Below are 16077 nucleotides of genomic sequence, written 5' to 3' on the forward strand. Positions count from 1 at the left end.
TTCTTGTCTGCTGCTAAGCCTACAAGCAAGGTCTTGAAACATTGCTACATGCATTTTACTAAATATGTGTTGGGTTTCTATATAGTGCACAGTTACAACATTGGAGAGCAGTTACACAAATTTGCTAAAAAATATTTTGTATTACACTGGCTTCTGAACCAGCTACTTTCCGTCTCTCTGATTGGTTCTAATATACATCACTCGAGGACAAAGACTGCTTTCTGACTTCTATTGGCCGTCCTTACCTAACAAGATCCCTTCACTAGAATGCAGTTGGTTGAGAGACGTTTATAGCTTTCCTTCATTGGTTAGATCATTGGTTAGAATTTATGGAGGGATTTCTTCCATGTGAACGCTTCCCTCTGATTGGTTTCTTGGTCGGCGTGCCAGTGGAACTTTTGATGATGAACGGACATTTGTGAAATGGTTAAACTTGGGCGCCGTCCTGCGTCGTGTTTACGTTAAAGATGTTTACACAATTATATTATAACAAAACTTCATATTTTTCTTACTAAATAATTGGGGTGGTGTGGTAAGTTTACTATTTTAAGTTGGCTTCATAAAATATGCATATTTTTAATGTTTATGACTATAACGTTATCTCAGCAGTGCATTGGCTGGCTGCGAACGTTAGCATATTTGCTAACGCTAGCTAGCTACTAATACTCACCCTACCGTCATTTTACGTTATCTTCCTTGAAATGATTGAATTTTCCGACTTTACCAAGCTTACTTAGCTAGCTGACTACCACATAGACCTTAGCTGGCTATTGCATTGAAGTTCACGATATGCACAACACAGATCTACTGCTAGTTAACGAATAACGAGCTCTTGTAGAAGTGGCCTCCACCGGTATACCATCCCCATGACAACACCAATAATGTGCTTTGTTCAAAAGAGTGCATGAAAATTATATTGTCAATAGGAGGCAAAAATTATGCATTTGATCAAATACGGGTAGCTATTAGTGGCTTATTCACGTATTTGTTAGCTGACGAAGTAAAACTAATCAAATCACGTTTTATTGTTCATTCTGGAAAGGTTAAAATGATGAAAATAAAAGCACAAGCTAGCTAAGACTTTCCATTTGTGTACATTTTGCACAAATGTTTACTGTGCAATTGATTAACATATACCATAACCAAGCAAGCCAGTTCCTACCTATTTTGAAAATGAGATAAAAGCATGTTTATTTCTGTTGTCTTTACAGAGAAAGACAGATAGGGGGAGAGTGAGGATGTTGATCTAGTTCCCTGACTTGCTCCCCTAAATAGTCTGTCCAATGGAGGGAGATGCCAAGGTTCCCCCAACCCCTTTCTGTAATCCCCCTCACAGCGAACCTCCACCCCACCTTCTCCCTCTTTCCTCCATCACCCCCAGGTATAGTTCCCCTGGCACCTTTTGCTTTCCTCTTCCCCTATTGTATTTATATTCTTGCTTGTTTGAAACCCATGTTTTTAACCACCATCGCAATTACTGAGAGCTACTGGTGAAGAGTCCAAACCATAACTGTTCATCTCCCACAGCTGTGAAGATGGCAAAAAGCCTGGTGACAGGAGGAGGAGTGGGCGCATTCAGAAGACACCGAAGAAGCAGGAGCCCAAAGACACATTGGCGGAGTCCAGACAAAATACATCCCCTGCCAAGAGGGAGAACAGTGTGGTAGTTTCATGTTTAAGTCTTAATGGTTTCTTAGATATTATAGGCTACTTAAAAGGGTCTTGTTTGTTAATCAGTTCACTCCTTTCTGATCCTTAGATGCAAGTCTCTCAGTCCCTGTCAGTAAAGCTAATGAGAGTTGATCCCCTCCGCAAACAACTGCTAAAAAAGGTATGCAATAAATGTCTATTTGTGCATGGGCCACTTTCTACTGTATCCACTCTAGATAATCTGTCTGTACATCAGTGGTGGTTGGGGCTGGTTAAGATTAGGGTGGACAATTTTTAAAATTACATTTTTATGAGCATGGCCTTATTTCTATTACAGCATATTGGATCACTGTTATTCATATTCCATTTATCCAGCTTAATGTAACATCCATAGGTTTAGGCTATTACATGATACTTCCACATGCTTTTCCCTATACCCATCATGAGGTTGATACAACGTAGCCTACGAATTAAAGTTTATAATGTAGGCGCACAGGCTGCGCAACAAATTGGAGTTATCAAGGTGACAGACAGTAACACACTAAATACCTCCTTGCACACTTGCCTGCATCTAGCTGATCTTGGTGTAATCATTAGTCCAAACAATTGCAAACGAGAGTTTCAATTGGAAAAATTCAGGTAGGTTTATACCTGTTTCGCTCCATTTGCTTCCATTTAACAAAAGTTTCTCAACAGAGTCTGCGGAATGAATACACCCAGGATCACCCGCACACACGGTTCACTTTCATAGCAGCCACATACAAACAGCATCATCAATTTGCTCTGTGTATAATTCCTTCTCCTTCCATCTACGCACTCTCCTCTCACCTTTTCCCTTTGCTTGTGGTCTACTGTTGGAATGTAGCCTAATGGAAGAATGTCGCAAATGTGCTTGCCCAGATGATCAAGATGAAATAACAATAGCCTACGATTGGACCGGCTATAATATTAGTTTTTTAAAAGGTAGTGTGATCAGTCCAGAGGGGTTCCGATCTATGCGGTAGCAAGGGTTGGCGTAAACCGAGGAAGAGTCAGGTTTTTAAGTTGCAAAAACAACTGATGTTTTTAATGTTCACAGAAGGGCACTTGAACGGTTCAAGAAAGGAAACAAAATCCTAGCTTGGTTCAGAGCACTTTACTTGCACACCAATGAGCCTTTTGATAATCAACAAATTAAATAGTCTCTTTTGTGGCTTAGCTTGGCAATGGCTTGCGTTTACGGGAATCACCCACGCACGTTCTTCATCTTTTAATCCGTTCTTTGTCTTTCGATGTCCTCTTCTGTCCATTTCTGGTTTCTTCGTTCTATATTTCTCCTTATTTCTTTGTCCGATCCTTCCTCTCCTCCCGCGTTTCCCACTGTTCTCTTTTTTTCCCCCTGTGCGTAATTGTCTCTGTGTCTTCACCTGCGCCGGTAATAAGTTATGTGATCGGAGAATCCTGTGACTTCGGCAGGAATTCCCTGAGTGCCCCCCCCCTACCTCCCATTTACCCCACACCTCCGGATGGTTCAAAGCAGGCTAATATAACTGATATCTGAGTTTTTGTATGTACATGAGAAACATAGCCCTACCAATTTGTAAATCATTCTGCAACCCCCCTTCCTGAGAGAGAAAATAGACGATATGATCGTATATCAACGACGTTTGGACAGGACCATGTGTTATTCCAGACATGGCCCAACCCTAGTGCACTGTGTTTTGGTAGTACAGTGCCCTACACAATGCTGTGGTGTAAACGGTAGTAAGATGTAAATTAATCCTCTTACATGGTCTGCTGCATCTTAGAGATGCACAGCAAGGAGCAATAATTAGTGTCTGCAAACATGACTGACCTAACTAGCCGATAGCCAGACATCCTCAGTGATGTTTACATTAACAATCCGTTTTGTTGCAGATTGACGGTGTCTCTATAAAAGCCATTTTGCAACCAAAAAACAAACACTTTTTTAATAACCTATTTATTTTTCATGGTCACTATGCGTGAGAAAGGCAGAGGCAATTATTGGCAAAGTGATTACAATATATGGATATGTTTATGATGTAAATATTTACTTATTTTGCAGAGCGGTTTGGATCTCAATGTTGCATCAGAATGTCAAATGTCTAAGTGAGTATGATGACTTACATAGAAGTTCAATATTTTTTGTGTGCATATGACTTGATTTGTTCAAATGTCTAGAAACTGTTTTACCATGGATGGAGAAATTGATTGAGTCAGTGGCTGTTTCCATTAACCTATCAAGTGATTTTTGTCAACATTTAGCAAGTTCGCATTGAAAATAGATGCAAAATTTGCCTGCTACGGTGCGTTTCCAATGAACTCTCTTGTGTCGATTTAAAAACAACTGGACGTAATGCCGTCACACCGAAACATATATATTTTATATATATATATATATATATATTTTTAAATGAAGTGGTTGAAGTCTTTCCATTAACCATTAACCATTTAGGCAAATTGTGCATTAATAAATTGGTTACTGCCTGTATGCCCTCTTACCCATCTGTTTCATGTTTTGTTTGGCCTTCAAAAGCCAGCATGTATAGAATGCAATAATTGACTAATATTTGCCACATTCTAATACAGTGTTTCCAAAACTAGGGGTCGCGACCCCATGTGAGGTCACCTGATTTGAAAATGGGATAAAAATAAATAAAATTGCTCTTGGTTCAAAGAATTGAGAATCAGTAACCTCCGATAGCTGCTAGATGCAGTTGTAATAAACAGTTGTAATAAACAGTGATTTCTGTATTTATTTTTTACAGATTTTGATCTTTTGAACTGTTTAAGCAACAACATATTATGACCCCATCACTGAAAGATGCAACTTTGTTTCCTTCTACAATGCCCACAAGCTGCACAGGACTCATTAGAACAGAGTGGACAAGACCAAGCACTAAATAAGACTGGGAGGAAAAGAACAAAACCAATGATAGTATTTTCTACAGAAAAGATCATACAAAATTATTGCCGATCTTTTGAACTTCCCAATACCTTTCTGGTGCATTTCAGTCACTTCAAACCATACTTCCGTCAGATTTAGATATTATCAAAAGCATTGTCGGACAGATTTGTAATAGACTGTCATAGTCCCAATGAAGAAAGTGAACATTGGCCGTTGATTCTATCACTTTATTTACCTGGTAGGGTCCCTCCCCCCAAAAGTTCGGGAACCTCTCATATAATTCTCATGTGCCACTGTGAAACCTGCACTCCTGTAGATCTGAAATAATTGGATGGTGAAACTTGCATCCAGCCAACCAGAAAAGCAAGGCGAAGCAATTCAGGCTTTCTTGAAAGTCAAGACCAATCTTATCCTGCAAAGAAACGTTATTTTCATAGTTGAATAATACATTTAGAAAACAGTAGGCATTTAGAATTAAATGTTGAGTGGAGCTTTATAGTTAGAACATCACGTGCCCCGCCCCGCGCACCTTAAATTATTCAGTAATAACTTATTCATAAAAAAAATATTTCTGTTTGTTGCAATAAAGATAAACAAAAAGAAAAATCCTCCCCCTGTCGAATGGATACAAATGTTGTCGATCTTTAGAAACGTTCTCCTATAGCTGCTGTTTTTGATTACACGTTGTTGTTGTTTTGCGGCATTGCTTTTGTCAAATAAACCTGGGTCAATGGAAACCTGCCTAGTGAGATCAGTGATCATGGATGGTGTTGCTCAGTTGACCAGGTTGATCTCTTTTGGGATGAAAAAGGATGGAGGAAAAATAGATGAAGTGAAATGGATGGAGTTAACATTTCAGATTAGTGGAAGGCTTGTCTGATTACGTTCAACCTCTTCATATCCCCAACTGTAGTTTAAGGTAGGGGTACTAGTCAGAATTCTTTGGTTAAGATGTATTCATAAAAACAAGCTGGTAGTGCCTTAGTTTGAATGAATAATACCATTCCACCTAATTGTAGTTTGTTATACATACCTGTATTTTGTACAATAGTGTTGTTTTTCTCTGTTCATGTGTTTTATTTTTTTCCATTGTAGGAACAAAGACACAAAAGGCTCAAATGACAAAGCGATTCCATCCTCTTCAACATTAACTTTAGATGTAAATACTACTGGCAAGACTGAACATGATTTCAACCAATCAGGCATGGAAGCAGATGAAGAGGTTGGCTGTGGAAAGTCCCCTGGAAGCCCGAGCTCTGTGAAGCGATGGGTGATTGGCCCTTTGTTTCAGTCATTTAAATCCAAGATGGCCAGTTTCACACAGATTGTCATGAGTCCCGTCCGACTTTTCAAACCCAATAGCTCCCCACCTGAACCAGATGTAGACGTCTCCTCTGCCTCTCATAGTTCTCACCAACAAGGACCTGGGTACGAGCTAACCTCTGGCACAGTGCAACACTTGGAAGCTGGAAGAGGAGGAAATGACCCTGCCTCTCGTAAACACTTAAAGTTCAGCATGGATTTAAAAACCCACGGCACTCCAGAAGAGGATGACTTTTCTCTTGAGGGGAAACAAAATATGATGCCACCTGGAGATGCGCAAAGGGACACCTGTATGTCAAACAGCTCAGAAAAGGAGACCAATAATAATGATTCATTACCTTGTATGCAGCGTAGTCCTCTACTCAGAAGCAGTATCAAGTGTGGTTCAGAATCAACGGAGTCCCAGTTCAACTCATGCTCTTCCATGTCCTTTCAACCCCCTGACCCCTCAAGTTCCTCATGCGGGTCCAAGCTGTCTCTCATTGTTCAAATGAAGGAGCAGGTGGATTTGACAGGAGTTCACCGGAGACCATTGCGCCGAAAATGTGTTTTTCTAAATGAAGCTGCATCACAGAGCAGTCCCTCTGCTGCAATTAACGCATCTGAAGCAGACCGCATCTCTAGTTTGCCAGCTGAAGTAGGAATCTGTGAGCCCAAGGCTGAACGGCTTGCCACAAAATCGTATGTAGAGTACAAAATCTGGGACTGTATTGACAGTGAAACATCTAGTCCATTATCATCCTCTATCTACAATACCCCTTCTGAGAGTTTATGCCAGGCAGATGACAGCATAAAAGCTGTTGGTCTGCCTCAAGACCGAAACAACATGTTGGTGTGTGGTTCCCAGTCACATATGTCTATCCGGAAAAGCCCCAGAAAACCTGTAAACACAACACTGAACAACTGTGCCTCAGTCAGTCAGTGTCTTCAAAAGCAGATAGATGAGTGTGAAGGAAAGCAAGGCTATATCGAAGGCTCGGCAAAGGAAGTTAAGAGGAGATGCAGAGCAACTCCTTTTACAGCGATCAAGAGAGATGCAGAGAAAAAGCAAAGAGTGAAACTGACGAAAAGAGAGCGATGTGAAGAGGTCACAGAAGAAGACACGGTAGATGTTGCGTTAGAAAGTTACACATTAACATCAGTAGAGCACGCAAGTGATGTAGAACCTGTCCAGCCGGGGGTTGGATCAAAACCGTGTGCAACTTCTAAATCTCAGTCTCTTAAAAGTAGGGTGCTGCTTCGTGTTAGCCAGAGTTCTACCGTATACATTGAAACTACTCAAAAACCATCTGAAACACATGTACCTCTGATGGAGGTGACTAAGGACAAAGGTAGAGGTCGAAGTGGGCGTATTAAGAAAAATACGTCTCTCACAGTAATGGCCACTTCAAGTAATGGGAGTGTGCTAGAGCACAGTAATGACAGTTTGTGTGACAACAGCATAGCAGCCAGCAATAGTAGGGGTATGACCAGTGCCTTGAGTTATGGTGACACTGACTCTAGTTCAGCATGTAATATGGAAATGGTAACTACCATGACAACTGCTTTGATGAAAGAAAATCATGAACTGCCTGTCTCTGATCAGCACTTGGATATCAAGGGGAAGTGGCCTCAAATGGCATCCAAAAATCAGCAAAAATACATCTGTAAGAAGAGGAAGATTTCACCAGTGGTTGAAGTGGAGTCATCTCAAAATCAACAAAAGTGTCTGAAGTTGAATGAGATCACTTCAGAAGAGAGTCATCCACTGAAACCACCGAAACAAAATAAATCCAGGTCTCATAACTCACGCTCAACCCAACAGCTTGGCACGTCTTCAGGGCTGACTGGTGTTGGTGCCGATCACTTGCACTCTTTGAAGCCCAGCAAAGTTGACAATGTCCATGTAGCTTCTAGATCCTCAGATGTTACACAACAGACATTACAGACTACCGCAGTGGTGGCTGTCCGCAAAGACGCAGGTTGGGGAGCAGAAATGAGTGGGTCTGACTCTAGCAAGAGCCCAAAGAAGAGTCGGAATGGATCTAATAAAATGTCTGTCAGTGATGCGTTACTGGTGGATAAGAGGTTTGTGGAACCCCTTGGTGGACGTAAGAGAGTCAGGGGAGGTCCGTCCACAGAGGATAATGCCGAGGCAACTCAGTCCCTGCAACTTAATCAAATAACAGTTGAAGAACAAAAGAGAACTATGCCTTGGCCTGTGCGAACTTATCCCAAATGTTCAATCAAGCTGAACAAAAATATAGTGAAACATTCTATGGCTTTGCAAGGAAATTATGTGGCAATGGATTCTGATGTCGAAGTGTTTTCCACTGCCTCTGAACCATCTAACCTTGGCCAGGACAAGACTGTTGACCAGGTGATGGAGGAGGAGCAGGGGAAGGAGGATGAGTGTTCTGAACTGCCTGTACCCTTTGAGATGAGGCTCAGGGGGAGGGGGCAAAAAAAGAATCCAAAGAAAGCAGCGACTCAATGTAGGAAGCACAGGCCTGTGACTAGGAAGAGGGGGCAGGAAGAAGAGGAGGAGAGAAATACTGCGATTGGTGAGCAGATGGACTTTTCATCAGATAACAACACCACCCTTAACAAGCGTCTGTTGCGCAGCTACTCCTGCCCAGAGATCCCTGCTCTCCTCCACCATGACAGCAACTGGACCACCTCTCTGCATGGCAGGATCCTCTCCGTACCCCGGCTCCACCCCGCCCTCTTTCCTCCTGTCCCCACTCCTCCCGCACCGTCCAGACGTCCACGCCGTCATACTGTCTCTAGTGTGGAAATTGAGCGGGAGATAGCTCCGTTATGCCTGCGTAAAGAGGTGTTCCCTTCAAAAAGGTCCTATTCATTGGGCAACCCGTCCTACCACCTGTTACCCAGTGTGCCACTCTCCACTTCCATCTCTGTCTGGGCCTCCTGCTTCCTGTCAAGCCCCCTGGCCTTCCTCTCCAGGAAATTGCAAAAAGGAAGTCTAGCTGCCACTAGTAGTGCTTGCAGTCATGATACCTCCCCTTCCTCCTCTTCTATTTCACCATCCTGCTCTTCTGTACGTCACCTGTTCTCCAGTTCTGACCCCTGTGACCTGACATCAGACATATCCTCTGCTTCAGTCTCCTCCCTTTGCAGGTAAAACACCACTTTGTCCTTTGTTCAAAAATACATATTTTCCTTTTTGATGACAGTAGTTAAAAATGATTAATTCCACCATGTTTCCAGTGCATTGTCAAAGATTCCCTTGGAGAATGAGACAAGCCAGCAGCATGAGGAGGATGGGGAGAATGTGGAGGACAGAAACCGTTTCAGGAATGAGTTCGAAGCCATAGGGATGAGAGAGGAAAAAGCATTGTCAGATTCTGAAATTAAGGTACACTGACCACGTAATATTCAATGTGAACTATGTCATTTACATATGACATACAGCATGTGATTAGTTACGAAGATGAGTAGATAAGTGAGTCTGGCTTTAACCCACCTTCACCACGGTAACACTGTGGTGGTGTTTGCACAGTTGGAAACCGGCAAATATGAGGAACGAAGGAAAGTGTCATCCATTCGAATTCGCAAAGCCTTACCCAAACCCCTCCACAACCTCACACCCATGGGCCTGCCCAAGCCTATCAGGTATGTGTATTTGAAGTGTGTGATGGTGTGCCTGTGTGTATGTGGTAAATTTGCTACCTGTATTCGTAAAATGTTATGACATTGATGACAAAAAAAACCAACTAATCTGTTGTGTTCCAACAGGGTGAAGAAGAAGGAGTTCAGTTTGGAGGAAATCTACACTAATAAAAACTTCACCAAGCCCCCTGAAAGGTTACTGTTCACTCATGCATCTTATTGTTCATCCTACAGTACAGGTAATCATCATTGTAATGACTGACTGTAACTTTCCTTTCATTAACAACTTCCTTGCTCTGTGTTTGTTTTTATTCGTCCCAGACGGCTGGAGACCATATTTGAGGTGCCACTCAGTCGACGCGATGGGTCTCATTCCCTCCTTGGTCAGAAGCGCATGAAGCGTTTTGTGGAGTTCCCAGAGGTTGGTGTGGCCAGAAAGCCAAAGAAGCCACTTGTTGGTGTTGGGGCAGGGGGTGGTTTACCCAGGAAAGCTGTGGTTGGCTCTCCTTTTGGAAGGCCCAAGCGTGGGGGTTGCCTCTCTTCTAAAGATCACCCCACCCTCAATCTGCAGGAGCTTGATTCACTTCTTTGCTCCAAGCTTGACCAGCTGGATTCCTGGTTAGCTTTTGACCAGAATATCTGTTGACAAATGCCAATCAAAGGGGTAGACAATAGCACATTTACATTTTCAAAAATATTGTTATTACAAATTGCCCAGCCCCGTTGCCTTCCATCCAACATCAAGCTCGTCCTCATCTTCTGTAATTGTTTACAATGTTTTTATTTTGTGGGGGTGTATTATTTACCTTCCATTGAGTCATTTAAAATGATCATTGAAGAATTTTTGTATTTTCATTGTGTACTATTTGTAGATAATGATATGGAGTATACTGTTATTGTAATATTTTATTATCTATGGATGTAATGCATTTTATATCATTGGTTTAGGTCAGTGAGTGCATAAGTGTTTGTATTTAAAACTGCTACTATTTCTGCACTCAGTTTTGTTGATAATCTGTATTCTTAATATGCCAAAGCCTCAGCCTTTTAATCATTATTAAACACGTTCTGCTTTATTAATCACTTGCTACTGAATCCTACATTTGGAAGCTCACATGCAACTCAAATCTTTGTGGATATTATCCATTGACATCAATGTGTATTTATACAGCAGTTATTGAATGCACATACTTCTCAAGTAAGGATTCTTACTAGCCAAACAATTTCCAGATGATAATTCCCAATTTAGCTGTAAGTGCAAACTTGTTATTGGCAACTAGCATCAACTGGCAGCTACTTTCAAGATATATTGAATGTTGAGAATTCTGTTTTTGGCCAAATTACAGCTGTAAGAAAATGTTTCTGGTTCTGACAATCAGACTTCATATTTTCTTTTAGAACCGTCCTTTAATTGTTGCCTGACTATTCCTGCCAATTCTTGCCTTGTATACACATTACATTGCATTGTTTTCTTCACCTCCGGATCATAACTATAGAAAATCAAATGTATATTGTCCATTTTATAAATTTTTGTAAAATATTCTATGTAGAATTGTTACTTGTGTAAAATTGAACGTAAACGTTATGACACTCCAATGAGTATTTCTATGGAAACATTAGCATGAATATTTTCATCAATGCAGTTAGTTTAATGTTTTGTATCATTGTGGATTGTAATATTTGTTTTGATAGCAATATTTAATTGAAAATTGCTAGTATATACAAATTACTTTATTACATCACATTTTTTTGTAATTATATTTCTGAAAATATTTGTCTTTACTGTGTGGTTTGTATTGAATAAATGTATTTGTATGAATTTTGTTACAGCTAGAGAGTGACTTTATATTAAGTAAAAGTTATTTGTAGCTATATTAACTTAATGTAAATGAGGAAAATAGCCTGAAAAGGAACTTAATTCAGATCAAATTGATGTAAAAGTATTTTCATTTAATTACAAAATCCTTTAAAACATGCAATGTAAAAATATAAAATACAAAGGCAATAACATGAATACAGTAAATGTATAAATGGTAATGTAACCAAAATGAAGTATTGTAAGTTTTTGGTATTTAAAACCAAAGGCAGTTTTCACTATTACTGTAAATCAGAAACACTGCCCTGATTTAATTATACCTAGTTCACAATCTGTCCTTTATAATTAGACATTTATAATTAGTTCCTCACATATACAAATAATTTATTTCACTGCTAAATAAAAAATATAACATTGTTAAAAAATAAAGTTCATGTTGCATATCATAAATGGTAAAAGTTAAATGTCAAGGTTGAGACAGATAGTGGACATGGGAGTGTTTTGGAGTCAGGCCCCTGTATAGTGGCTCACAGTTTGTTTTGAATTTATATAGGATTTTTTAAACCTCTGCTGTTTTAAACTCATACAGTCTTGGACTCATGTATGTCAGCAAATAAACTGTCCATTAAATGCTATCTCAAAAACAAGTGGTTATTTTGTGTCCCCTTGCTCATCTCTCGTCTCCGAACCAACCTCTTATTCAGGAAGAAGGTAGTTTAACTACAGTCCTTACTCGTAAGTGCTAAAAGTCTGGTTGGGCTACTGATAAATGTCAAAATATCTTAATATTTATAATGTATTTTTAGCTGTGGCATCACTTGAATGTTAACTATAAACCAGTCTTCCAGTGATAAATTCCAGAGTGACACAAAAGAAAGTTAAAGGTGCCTTTGTAAATCCTTATCAGCAAGACAGCCTTATCAGAATGATACTCAGGGAGGCTGTATACAGTGGAGTCTCCCTGAGTCACCGGAGGTGCTTTTCCATCTGTTCCCACCTCACAGTGTCACGGTAGTCCAAGATCAATACTAAAGAAGTTGGACCGCTGTCCTGTAGCCATCCTTATGGTACAGTACATCCACCTTGGTGGTTCCTGGGAATTGGTCAGTCTATCAGAGTGAGTATGTATGACACCAGTACCAATAGTAGTGGGCTGAGTACCAGAATCGCCACCCACACCACAATAGAAATGATCCCAAACGTTCTTGCCCGTTGGGAGTATTGTTCAGCCTTCTCTGGAGTAGTCTTCCTTGCCTCTCGAGCCTGTCATAGGGATAGAAGTGTACATTATATTTTGATATGACTCATATCTAAGATATAGACTCTTAAGTGTAGATGTGCACATTTTGAGAACCAAGATGGTCCCTAAAGGGGCAACACTTTTGATTACATTACAGAATGTTTACAAAAACAGGTTTAAAAAAAAAAGCTTGAAATTACCTTGACTGAGTTGACCAAAGCTAAAATGCCAATGCAGGAGAGTCCACAGATGATGCTGCTAATGGCCAGTCTCCTATAGTCCCTGTCCTTGGCACAGGAGGGAACAGTATGGTCACGACCACAGCAGGTGATCACTTGAAGGCAGGTGGTGTCATTTTGGGCATCTGTCGTTTTAGCTGTACCTGGGACAGCAGTCAGTGGAATGTCCTCCATTTTTGCTGATTGGGAAGACATTTCTGAGGAGAAAATAGATGCAGCAGAGTTCAGAGGATAGATAAAATGCAGAACAAGGGAATACAATTATTCAAGTCTGATAGTACTGTATTACTTGCAGTTGTGACATTGTCATAAAGGATATAGGATATTCATTTACTGAAACTAAATTAGTTTGTTTGTAATAGTCTTTCACTGACATGCCAACAAAAATGGTTTGAGATGCTCATTCTCTGCCAGGGTACTTTCTACAGACAAAACACTGTTATGCCCTATGGGATGAGGTATGCATTGCTATCAATCAAACAGGAGCCTGAAGAACTGGAATGATTACACTGTGCAGTGTGCAAGTGAATATATGCCAGAGTTAAATCATTAGCCACGGAGAAAGAAAACAGCAAGAGGGAAATGTTATGATTGTATGTCCACTGAGTATACCAAACATATATATATATATATATATATATATATATATATATATATATATATATATATATATATATATATATATATATATATATATATATATATATATGCCAAACATCACAAACACCTTCCTTATATTGAGTTGCACCCCAACAAGTTGGCTGGATGTCCTTTGGATGGTGGACCATTCTTGATACACACGGGAAACTGTTGAGCGTGAAAAACCCAGCAGCATAGCAGTCCTTGACACAAACCTACTACCAGACCCCGTTCAAAGGCACTTCAATATTTTGTCTTGCCTATTCACCCTCTGAATAGCACACACCCAATCCATTTCTCAATTGTCTCAAGGCTTCTTTTTTTTTACCATGTCCTCCTCTTCATTCATCTACACTGATTGAAGTGACATCAATAAAGGATCACCTGGATTCACCTGTTCAGACTATGTCATGGAAAGAACAGGTGTTCTTAATGTTTTACTCAGTGTATATCACATTTAAGTGTGTTAGATGTCATTAGATACCATCAACATTATCTTACTGCTGTAATGTTAACATGAGAAACCTTTTCCTGTCCCAGTTTCAGTCTTGACCTGGTGAATTCCAGTAACTTGATATGTATTCTTACGGCAAAGATCATATCAATGAATGATGAATAGTTACATTGTAATCGTCTCCCTTCAGCCTTTGACAACAGAACATTATTGGGGGCTTTTCTTGGCCTCTCCTCATCAACTGATCATAAAGGAGAAGTATTTTAGGGAAATAACTTCTCAAAGGGAATTAAAGGGAATCACATACGGAACAACATAACAGTATTTTTGTGGATTAACAAAGCAAACAGTATCTGAAATGAAACAATAGTGTATGACACACCATAAAAATAGCACAGATAATAATTGGCTTACTAGTCCAGGCTTGATCTTGATTGGGTAAGTACAGCTCTGTATGCCTCTGTCTACTCTCCAGTCAAACTGAAATCCTCACTTATGACGGCTGACAGAGGTGTGAAGAAGAAAGCTGATCTTTTCTTTCATTTATTTTCCTTCCTGGATTTAGTTAATGATCACAGCTGCTAGTTGGTTGTGGCTTCAGGTTCGTGAAGACTAGAGTTAACATATCCAAATGTTATCCAGATATTTCTTGTTTATAATATTTTCTTGAGCAATCTGTCTGTCTTACTTTTGCAGTCTCAGTTTTGGTTGTGGTCACCATGAAAGTTAGTGGTGTCTGAAAAAGGAGAAGGCTGGGAGTGGATTATAACTCTTTCTTGTGTGAAACCTCCACGCCCCTTTACTGTTCACACTTGAACCTCTGTCGTCCCACTCCCTCCCACACGCTCAGGCCCTACCTTTATCTATATCTAACTACACTCTACCTCCACGCCCCTTTACTGTTCACACTTGAACCTCTGTCGTCCCACTCCCTCCCACACGCTCAGGCCCTACCTTTATCTATATCTAACTACACTCTACCTCCACGCCCCTTTACTGTTCACACTTGAACCTCCTCTGTCGTCCCACTCCCTCCCACACTCTCAGGCCCTACCTTTATCTATATCTAACTACACTCTACCTCCACGCCCCTTTACTGTTCACACTTGAACCTCCTCTGTCGTCCCACTCCCTCCCACACTCTCAGGCCCTACCTTTATCTTTATCTAACTACACTCTACTTCCACGCCCCTTTACTGTTCACACTTTAACCTCCTCTGTCGTCCCACTCCCTCCCACACTCTCAGGCCCTACCTTTATCTTTATCTAACTACACTCTACTTCCACGCCCCTTTACTGTTCACACTTTAACCTCCTCTGTCGTCCCACTCCCTCCCACACTCTCAGGCCCTACCTTTATCTTTATCTAACTACACTCTACTTCCACGCCCCTTTACTGTTCACACTTGAACCTCCTCTGTCGTCCCACTCCCTCCCACACTCAGGCCCTACCTTTATCTATATCTAACTACACTCTACTTCCACGCCCCTTTACTGTTCACACTTGAACCTCCTCTGTCGTCCCACTCCCTCCCACACTCAGGCCCTACCTTTATCTATATCTAACTACACTCTACTTCCACGCCCCTTTACTGTTCACACTTTAACCTCTGTCGTCCCACTCCCTCCCACACTCTCAGGCCCTACCTTTATCTATATCTAACTACACTCTACCTCCACGCCCCTTTACTGTTCACACTTTAACCTCTGTCGTCCCACTCCCTCCCACACTCTCAGGCCCTACCTTTATCTATATCTAACTACACTCTACCTCCACGCCCCTTTACTGTTCACACTTGAACCTCTGTCGTCCCACTCCCTCCAACACTCTCAGGCCCTACCTTTATCTATATCTAACTACACTCTACCTCCACGCCCCTTTACTGTTCACACTTTAACCTCCTCTGTCGTCCCACTCCCTCCCACACTCTCAGGCCCTACCTTTATCTATATCTAACTACACTCTACCTCCACGCCCCTTTACTGTTCACACTTGAACCTGACGTCCCACTCCCTCCCACACGCTCAGGCCCTACCTTTATCTATATCTAACTACACTCTACTTCCACGCCCCTTTACTGTTCACACTTGAACCTCTGTCGTCCCACTCCCTCCCACACGCTCAGGCCCTACCTTTATCTATATCTAACTACACTCTACCTCCACGCCCCTTTACTGTTCACACTTTAACCTCTG

The 16077-nt window shown here is 41.0% G+C and overlaps 1 protein-coding gene and 1 long non-coding RNA gene across 3 annotated transcripts; one reads left to right on the plus strand and one right to left on the minus strand.

Moving 5' to 3' along the window:
• The first annotated feature begins 402 nt into the window (after window positions 1-402).
• Window positions 403-11317, plus strand: LOC123999489. 2 transcript variants are annotated; one of them, XM_046305343.1, is made up of 10 exons: window positions 403-532; window positions 1212-1381; window positions 1528-1663; window positions 1760-1831; window positions 3716-3759; window positions 5654-9001; window positions 9092-9239; window positions 9384-9496; window positions 9620-9688; window positions 9815-11317. In XM_046305343.1, exons 2-10 carry the CDS (start codon window positions 1284-1286, stop codon window positions 10137-10139), a joined length of 4353 nt encoding a protein of 1450 aa, XP_046161299.1. In that variant the 5' UTR covers window positions 403-532; window positions 1212-1283; the 3' UTR covers window positions 10140-11317. The 2 variants fall into 2 exon arrangements, with proteins under 2 accessions (XP_046161299.1, XP_046161301.1); XM_046305345.1 differs by lacking the exon at window positions 1212-1381 and having other exon boundaries at window positions 440-532.
• A 105-nt stretch (window positions 11318-11422) lies between these two features.
• LOC123999490 lies at window positions 11423-14629 on the minus strand. Its single transcript, XR_006832463.1, has 3 exons — window positions 14296-14629; window positions 12750-12985; window positions 11423-12572 (listed from the first exon to the last, which is right to left on the minus strand). It is a non-coding gene; the product is annotated as an uncharacterized LOC123999490 (long non-coding RNA).
• Between the last annotated feature and the right edge of the window lie 1448 nt (window positions 14630-16077).

Source organism: Oncorhynchus gorbuscha, linkage group LG16, assembly GCF_021184085.1.
Source record: "Oncorhynchus gorbuscha isolate QuinsamMale2020 ecotype Even-year linkage group LG16, OgorEven_v1.0, whole genome shotgun sequence".
Lineage (NCBI taxonomy): Eukaryota > Metazoa > Chordata > Actinopteri > Salmoniformes > Salmonidae > Oncorhynchus > Oncorhynchus gorbuscha.